Genomic DNA, 10,199 nt, shown 5'->3' on the forward strand with positions numbered 1-10,199 from the left:
AAAATCACATTAAGTCCACACCAGCGGCAGTGTCATTCCACAGAGGCATCACAGTGCATTCTGCAGTGGGAATTCAACATTCAGAGAGTCTCATTTAACACTTAATGTGTTGATTTAACACTGCAAAATGGAATGTGTATTCTCTTGGACAGTCATGGATAAGCAGTTAGGGTGTCAGACTTGAAGCCCAACGGTTGCCGGTTCGACTCCCGACCCGCCAGGTTGGTGGGGGGAGTAATTAACCAGTGCTCTCCCCATCCTCCTCCATGACTGAGGGACCCTGAGCATGGTACCGTCCTGCCGCACTGCTCCCTTGGGGCGCCACTGGGGGCTGCCCCCTTGCATGGGTGAGGCATAAATGCTATTTTGTTGTGTGCAGTGTGCACTTGTGTGCTGTGTCACAATGACACTGGGAGTTGCAGTTTCCCAGATGGGCTTTCACTTTCGGCTTTTGCTGTCTTCATATATGTAGAAGTGCCTATTGTGAATTTAAAACACGGCCTTACCTTCGTCTGGCTAAGAAAATGACATCTTTTTGTTTCACAACCCTTTAACAGTTGCGCACATAAGGAATTTTACTCCAATCAAACTTTACCTTTCTCCTAATCTGGTCACAATGTGTCACTGCTGTTTCCTAACCAATGAGAACAGTGCACAAACCCAGCTGACCTGTGACAATACCCTTTTGAAAAAAAAGTTTGATTACGTGTACAACTTGTGCAATGTGAAGATAAAACTCATTTGCTAATGTCGTCTAATTATTCGAAAAATGTGTGAGCTTAGCATTCCATCAGAAGGGTTTTTGCCTCATAAGGTGCACAATTCTAATGCTTGACTATTGTTTGAAACAAAGTTGTACACTGTTCACTATGACATGGCATAGAGTAGTAATATAACGACTTGGTCATTGCTTTTCTTAACTTATAACAGGGACCATGTCTCAATACATTAAAATGATACATACTATAGATGAAAAGTTGAGAAACATAATTGGTAACACTTTGGTTCACATATCAACCACTAATCGATGCCTAATTGCTGTTTAGGCATCTCTTTTAAGACATGTATTAACCTCTTAGGCCTTTTAGGTCCTTATTGTACAAATAATAAAGGCAACAAACAAGAAATGTGTGAATAACAAATGGTTGGTTTTGTCCTATAAATCACTTATACAGATAGTAATTACGTACTTAGCGGTGGCTAACATGTGAGCCCTATTCTAAAGTGCTAATGAAACACTTCGGTCATGTGCTTCATGTGTTGTGAAATGTCCACTCTTGGCCAAGCCTCTTGCCCTCCATATGTACTGTATGTATATAGTCGGGTCAACTTTGCATTGTTAACCTGAATACGCTTGATGCTTAACCCTCTTACTGCCATTTCTGATGCCTGCAACCCCCCAGCTCCTGTAACAATGCAGCAGTGTGATCTGATCTGAGAGTGATCAGGCTGCATAGGGTTAGTTTGGAGGGTATTCCTCCTCACACACACACTTCCTCCACTGTGTCTCACGTGGCGGCCCACTGCTCCAGATTAAGGGGCCTAATCTAGGCTGTCCTACCCCCAAAAGCTGCAGTGCCGACCGGGCTCGCTTAGTCGGGTCGCTCCCAGTGGAGAGGAGGATTGTGTGTGTCAGAACTCGCTTCTTTCTCTGCTCACCGAAGAAAATAATTGGCTGAATTAATGAGGTGTTTTTAAGTTGTGTCTTATTTCATGCTCGATTTTTTTTTTGCTGTTCAATCGGGACTGGTGGAGGTTTTTTCCAACCTGGAGCAAGAACCTGTCTTTTTTCACAGAGGAATTACGTTTTCAAAGTTCAGAGGATAAACATGCTGCTTAGTATGGCCTGAAGACAACAATGAGGGAGATTGCACACCTGTGAAGAGAGAGATTCATAAAGATTGGAAAACTCACCCAGAGCATGAAGGTGGCTTTTAATGTTTGATGAACTGTTAGATCTTAAATTTTTGCTACAATTTCAATTTTTGGTTCAGATCTTGGTCTACTCAAAGCTGTGTACAGTGTGTTTACTGAAAGACTTTGTCACGGACACACACACACACACACACTGTAGAAATCATCTCATCTCGACTACATTCGTCATCTCAATACAAACACACACGTGTGCTAAACACTAAAATTCAGAGGTCAAATGGCGGACTCCTTCGATTTCCCACGTACCCGCTCATCCAGCACGCTGAGCACAGCGTCCATGTCGAGCCGCCTGCTCCTGCGCCAGAAGCTCAGCCAGCTGCTGAGGTCAGTGGAGGACCTGAGCTCGGACGAGGAGACCAACGAGGAGGTGACACGCACGCTGGACGAGGCCTTCAGCATGTGTGGACGCTGGACCAACAAAGAGTTCTTCAGGTGGAGGAGACAGACAGCAGACAGACAGACAACAGACAGACAGACAGACAGGCAGACACGCACACACACACACACACGCACGCACGCACGCACGCACGCACACACACACACACACAGTAAATTCTGCAGCACTAAAGAGTAGGAGAGTAGTTGCATTTGGTCCAGGCCTCTAAATAACTGCACATTTTACTGTCCACACACAGACACACACATACACTGGGTGCCTCCCAGATATCTTTCACCTTACACATTCAGTTGTTTTTCATTCGGATCAGATAAGTATCCATGTAAAAAAATACAGTTGTACCGTTCAAACATGTGCATTTCTATCTTTGACATCTCACGATGCTGTATCTCGTTAGTGTCTCATTTTGTGTTTTGTGACAACTGGCTGTTCATCAGGCTTCAGTCAGGTGTGGTGTATGTATGTAGTAGCATTACTTGGTTGAGTGTTAAGGTTGATATAGATGTAAGAATAGGCTCTGCCTGTAGTCAATGGTTAAAGGTGCAGTAGTGGTTACGTTGTGATCTTCCCTACCAGCAAAGGATTGCTTCTGAACACAATGTGCCTCTTTTCCACTGCTGGTTTTCTGGTAGGCCTACAGCTCGACACAGTGCGACTCACTTTTTGCTTTAAGATGGAGCTGTGTTGTGCCTATTCGAAAAGCAAAAAGTCGCGCTGTGTCGAGCTGTTGGCCTACCAGAAAACCAGCAGTGGAAAAGATGCACATGTGTGGGCCCATAGCTCCCAGGCTTATCTCGCACGCTGTTGACTCATGTCTGTCCCAATTCTATTCGTTCATTGTGTCTCCAACATTAGTCACATTCTCTCTAATTCTATTTTCTGCCAACTCCAGCTCTTTGCACTGTCTCTCTCCAACTCTATGGTCTCTTCACATTCGCATCTCCCTGACTTCAACTCCATTTTGTGCTTCAACAGACTCTAATCACTCTATTCAGACTCTGTCTGTCTGTTGACTGGCTCTGGAACTGAAGTCATCCTGAGCAGTGTCAATTGAAGTCCTTTTGGAGGACGATTGCAAGGGAAAACGACAAAATATTTGATTTCATTTTACACGCCAACCCTGCAAAAATCTGAAAACTCCGTCCAGGGTCGGGAGTTTTGAAGACAGCATTTGGTTGCATCTCAATTTAAACAGCAAAAAAGCCAAAACATCACCTTTATGTCATACTTTTTGCATCTTCAGGCCCCAACACCAAGGTTGCTGTGCAAACGAAAGACACTTCAGATAAAATATTTTGTCGTTTCCACTCTCAATTGTCCTTTTTTTTGTCTGTTTTAATAGAACACCATATAAACGGCGCCTCAGTCTCCTGCACCACAGCCATCTGCTGGCTACATCAGTCCCGTATATGAGGCTTTGGGAGGGAGGTTATGCCTCCCCCAACTCTGTACTATCTGTTCTTCCAGCTTTTTGGCAGCCTTCCCACACTGCATTGACTGCCTTTCCCAACTCGATTCACTGTCTCTCACCCTATAAGAATACATAACACTTAGCTAATGATTTTATCCAAAGTAACAATTATTTAGGTGCAGGGTATTGGTTACAGACCAATGTGGGATTAGGGCAACCAACCAACCAAATCCCTCTCAACTGTGTGTGTGTGTGTGTGTGTTGGGGGGGGACCTTTGCCTTTATTATGACAGGAAATCGAATAGTCCGGGGTTCACGTGAGAAAGTGCACACACACACACACACACACACACACACACACACACACACACACACACACACACACACACACACACACACACACACACACACACACACACAAATAGTAATAATAGTCCTAAAAAATATGCCCCACACAGCCCTACCTCAGGCCCTACTGTACTCTATTGACTCTCACTCTTCTCCATCCTCAGGCTCCAGATGGTGACATGGAACGTGGCGACGGCAGAGCCCCCTACTGATGTCATCTCGCTGCTGCGGCTGGACTCGCAGCCCGCCACAGACCTCTACGTGATTGGGTGAGAAATGCTGACAGGCAGCCGATTGGCAGCCTGGAGTAGTTACACACACGCATATAGTACATACACACACACACACACGTAGAAACACACACACGCACACACACACACACACACACTGCACAGGATGATGTACTGTATCACACATTGGCAGAACACTGGTCTGCCGCCGCCAATATTCGATTCCATTTTTTCCAAAATTGTCATATGGTTGTTGATATAATCACTGGATACAGGCAGTGAATATACTGTAGGTTGAAATGTATGTGTGTGTGTGCGTGTGTGTGTGTGTGTGTGTGTGCATGTGTTTGAGTGTGTGTGTGCATGTGTGTGTGTGCGTGTGTGTGTGTGTGTGTGTGTGTGTGTGTGTGTGTGTGTGTGTGTGTGTGTGTGTGTGCTGTGCAGTCTGCAGGAGGTGAGCGCTGCTCCAGTGAAGTACATCTCAGACCTGATCATGGACGACACGTGGAGCCATCTCTTCATGGACACCCTGGCACCCAGAGGATACGTCAAGGTACCTGCACCACACACACACACACACACACACACACACACACACACACACACACACACACACACACACACACACACACACACACACACACACACACACACACACACACACACACACACACACACACACACCCTGGCACCCAGAGGCTACGTCAAGGTACACGCTCCACACACACACACACACACACACACACACACACACACACACACACACACACACACACACACACACACACACACACACAACACACACACACACCACACAACACACACACAACACACACACACACACACACACACACACACACACACACACACACACACACACACACACACACACACACACAGATACCACCATCATCACCACAGACCACACACATACACACAGCATATCAACCACCAATTACTAATTGGTTTATGGGCATTAAATGGCGTTACTCCACCTGACGTCTGGGCCCACTATCCACTTTAGACAGTACCCAATGGCAATGCCCCCTGTCCTGAACAATACCCAATGGCAATGCCCCCTGTCCTGAACAATACCCAATGGCAATGCCCCCTGTCCTGTACTGTACTTTCCTGTACTGTCTGTTGGGAAGTAAACCTGTGTGTGAATTAAAATAGTCTCACAGGCAACAAAACATGTTGTGCACATGCGCTCTCTCTCTCTCTCTCTCACACACACACACACACATACACACACACACACACACACAGGCTCACGTGATTATGTAGTTTTGGGTTTAACAATAGCTCCACTTGAACAGGGTCCTCATTAAGCCCGTAGTGAGCTCGCAAGAGAGGATTTCTGGTACATGAGATACAAACACTACTCTCTTTGTGCAATACACACACACACACACACACACACACACACACACACACACACACACACACACACACACACACACACACACACACACACACACACACACACACACACACACACACACACACACACATCTAATTCTGACAGGAGTGCATGCCCATACAGTATATCTCACACACACACATGCACACACACACACACACACACACACACACACACACACACACACACACACACACACACACACACACACACACACACACACACACACACACACACACACACACACACACACACAAACACATCTCATTCTGACAGGATTGTTTTTCTTTGATTTTCTTTCTGTGCCCTCAATCCCTTTCCCTGCTTAGGGCTTTCAGCTTTTGGTTTTAAAGGGTCCCTGTTATTCCCTGTAATATGTAGGTCAGCAAGCACTCTGACTCTGGTGGGTCGGGTCTCCCTTTCTGGTATTCTCCTGATCCTCTCTCACACCCTCTCGCCCTCTCGCCCTCTCACATGAAACAAAATTCCCATTGTTTAAAACGTTGAGGTGTCCGGCATTCCCAAACTCTCATTTTATTTATGTCATTTCATTTTATTTCATTGGGTCTTCCTTTTTGTCTCCCTCCTGATCCTCTCTCACACCCTCTCGCCCTCTCGCCCTCTCACATGAAACAAAATTCCCATTGTTTAAAACGTTGAGGTGTCCGGCATTCCCAAACTCTCATTTTATTTATGTCATTTCATTTTATTTCTTTGGGTCTCCCTTTTTGTTGCCCTCCCGATCTTCTCTCTCGCCCTCTCGCCCCCTCTCACATGAAACAAAATGCCCATTGTTTAAAACGTTGAGGTGTCCGGCATTCCCAAACTCTCATTTTATTTATGTCATTTCATTTTATTTCTTTGGGTCTCCCTTTTTGTTGCCCTCCTGATCCTCTCTTGCCGCCTCTCGCTTCGCATGAAATAAAATGTCCAGTGTTTGCGTAAAACATTGGTGTCCATTTATGAAAATTTGGATCGCCCATTCACAAACTTTCATTTTATGTCGTTTCATTTTATTTCATTTTATTTCATTGGGTCTTCCTTTTTGTCTCCCTCCTGATCCTCTCTCACATACCTCTCGCCCGCTCACATGAAACAAAATGGCCAGTGTTTAAAACTTTGAGGTGTCCACTATAAAGATTTGGATTGCCCATTCATAAACGTTCATGCTATTTCAACGTAAATGTCTGTAAATTCTATTACACTTTGAATATGACGTGAACTTTGAGGCATCTACTTGCAATTGTTTAAAGCTTGACTTTGTACACATTTTCGGACACCTTGTACACAGTGAAAATGCAATGTTATTTCAACACAGAGTCGATTTAACGTCTTGCATTTGGTCCCAGATGACTCTTCAAGTATTGAAAAAACACTGCTTTTGTACTTTGCATTTTCCTATGTATTTATTACGGTTTTCCCCGTAAATGTTAGTGGTTCCAACCACCTATGTCATTTTACTAATCAGTTTGCTAGCTACAACATAATCTCACAACAACCATTGGTATTGTATGGTCACTGCTTTTTTTTCAGCTTTAGCAAGAGGGAAGTCTTCAACATTAGACCATTGCCTAAGCCAAAAATACTGATATTTCATTAGCACTGCCATTGCTACATGCATTGTTATTGTTGTTATTGTTCGTCTATTGTCATTTCTTCACACATTCACTGCATATTATCTATTGTTATTTTTTTGCATAGCCATACTCATAGCGCAATAACCCTGCACTAACTTTTTTTCTTTCCAGTTGGCTTCGGTCCGCATGCAGGGTCTTCTCATTCTGCTGTTTGCCAAACAAGTACACCTCCCGTTCATCAGGGACGTCCGAACTACCTACACACGCACAGGAATCTTTGGCTACTGGGTAAGGGGCAGACGATGTTCAAATGGTAGCCTCATAATGCCCACTATTCCACCAATCAATCAATCTATCTATCTATCTATCTATCTATCTATCTATCTATCTATCTATCTATCTATCTATCTATCTATCTATCTATCTATCTATCTATCTATCTATCTATCTATCTGTCTATCTGTCTGTCTGTCTGTCTGTCTGTCTGTCTGCCTGCCTGTCTGTCTGTCTGTCTACAATTTTGAGTGTTACAGTAACAGTAGGCTATGCCAGTGTTTCTCAACAGGGGTGCCGGGGCACCCTGGGGTGCCGCGGGCCCCCCTCAGGGGTGCCGTGGAAACGTAGCTGATAAATAAAATATGTAATATAATACATATTTGTCTAAATTAACAAGTTAATGCTAGTCAGTGGAATCTTTCATCTGCCATTTACGCTCAATAAATGTGACAAAGTAAATAAAGGTCGCCCCAGTCAGCTGCCATTTGAAACGTAGGTCGTGTGACGTCTCCAAATGTGTTACTTTTCTAAGCTTGTGTGGTATCGGATACGTAGCTGTAGCCATGTTACAGCTTGTTGGTTTGGGGTGCCTTGAAATTTATCATGAATTGAAAGGGTGCCTCGCCTAAAGAAAGGTTGAGAAACACTGGGCTATGCCGTTTCCATTCCAACCTGTCTCCCAGGGCAACAAGGGCGGGGTGTCCATCCGTCTGTCCTTCTACGGCCACCTGCTGTGCTTCCTCAACTGCCACCTGGCGGCGCACATGAACTACGCCCTGCAGCGCATGGACGAGTTCGAGTACATCCTGGACACACAGGAGCTTGACATCTTCGAGACGCCAAATATCCTCGATCACAAGTAGGGATGCAAACGATTAATCGACTTTAATCAATCAATGCATTAATCGATTAAAAAACATTAATCGCAATTAATCGACAATTCAGCTAACAAGAGACCCAGGTGAAATTGGCATGTGAAGAGTGTGTGTGAAGAGGGGTGTGAATAGTGGGAATATTTAAATCACCTTTGAATTAAAGAATTGAAATAGAATTAATTTAAGTGTGGTATTTTATCTCAATTTTTTCCGAGAAACATTGAGATTTTGGGGAGAAAACGCCGCTTATCAATTAATCGTAAGTCGATCGATAAGACTATCAACTAATGATTAATGAATAAATCGATAATTTGCATCCCTAATCATAAGTGAGATTATCATACAGTATACCGTAACTTTACTTTCACACACACACACACACACACACACGCACACACACACACACACACACACACACACACACACACACACACACACACACACACACACACACACACACACACACACACACACACATCCTCTTTTTCTCTCATATTTTACACACATATTCTTTTTTCTTTTAGAGTGGTCTTCTGGTTCGGTGATCTGAACTTCCGTATCTCTGACCATGGCATGCACTTCCTGCGCTCCTCCATTGATGGGGGCCGCTACAACCTGCTGTGGCAGAAGGACCAGGTACACACACACACACACACACACACACACACACACACACACACACACACACACACACACACACACACACACACACACACACTGTAACATATGATATATGATGGGGGCCGCTACAGCCTGCTGTGGCAGAAAGACCAGGTAGACTCACTCTCTCTCACACACACACACACACACACACACACACACACACACACACACACACACACACACACACACACACACACACACACACACACACTGTAACATATGCTATATGATGGGGGCCGCTACAACCTGCTGTGGCAGAAGGACCAGGTAGACACACACACACACACACACACACACACACACACACACACACACACACACACACACACACACACACACACACACACACACACACACACACACACACACACACACACACACACACACACACACACACATTGTAATACAGATGCTATATGATGGGGGCTGCTTCAACCTGGCAGAAGGACCAGGTAGACTCACGACACTCATGCTCACATTCATGTGTGTGTGTGTGTGTGTGTGTGTGTGTGTGTGTGTGTGTGTGTGTGTGTGTGTGTGTGTGTGTGTGTGTGTGTGTGTGTGTGTGTGTGTGTGTGTGTGTGTGTGTGTGTGTGTGTGTGTGTGTGTGTGTTCCTCTGCCAGCTAACCATGCTAAAGAAGAAGGAGCCGCTACTGCAGGAGTTTGAGGAGGGCCCGCTGCAGTTCAAACCCACATACAAGTTCGACAAGAACTCTGACACATACGATACCAGGTACACACTGCAGTCTCCAGGAATATTGTTCAAGTCCATGATTTTTCAAATCAGGGTAATAATCATTCTTTATTTCTTTCAGGTTGTTGGAATTATATTATAGTCATTATGCTCTAAAGCTCCTGTCAGTATTGTGGAATCACAATATTTTTTTGTCAAATAATGTGAAAAGGATTTTCTTGGATGCTATTTTAATCGCACTATAGCCATAGTGTCTTTTTAATATCTAGCTTGTCCTATAATATTATAATATACCATTACAATATGTCTCACTTTACCATGTGCTTTGTTTGTTGCAATGTGCTCTTTTCCTCCTTTCTTGGATCTCCA

The 10,199-nt window shown here is 44.4% G+C and overlaps 1 protein-coding gene across 1 annotated transcript in view; it reads left to right on the forward strand.

Moving 5' to 3' along the window:
• The first annotated feature begins 2,152 nt into the window (after positions 1-2,152).
• The window catches only part of inpp5kb (inositol polyphosphate-5-phosphatase Kb), a 12,766-nt gene continuing 4,719 nt past the window's right edge, over positions 2,153-10,199 (forward strand). The window contains exons 1-7 of the mRNA XM_063202137.1: positions 2,153-2,367; positions 4,256-4,360; positions 4,766-4,874; positions 7,493-7,609; positions 8,281-8,456; positions 8,997-9,108; positions 9,760-9,869. Coding sequence (XP_063058207.1) covers positions 2,153-2,367; positions 4,256-4,360; positions 4,766-4,874; positions 7,493-7,609; positions 8,281-8,456; positions 8,997-9,108; positions 9,760-9,869 — 944 coding nt within the window. The remainder of the gene's footprint in view (positions 2,368-4,255; positions 4,361-4,765; positions 4,875-7,492; positions 7,610-8,280; positions 8,457-8,996; positions 9,109-9,759; positions 9,870-10,199) is intronic.

Source organism: Engraulis encrasicolus, chromosome 7 (genome assembly GCF_034702125.1).
Source record: "Engraulis encrasicolus isolate BLACKSEA-1 chromosome 7, IST_EnEncr_1.0, whole genome shotgun sequence".
NCBI classification, from domain to species: Eukaryota; Metazoa; Chordata; class Actinopteri; order Clupeiformes; family Engraulidae; genus Engraulis; species Engraulis encrasicolus.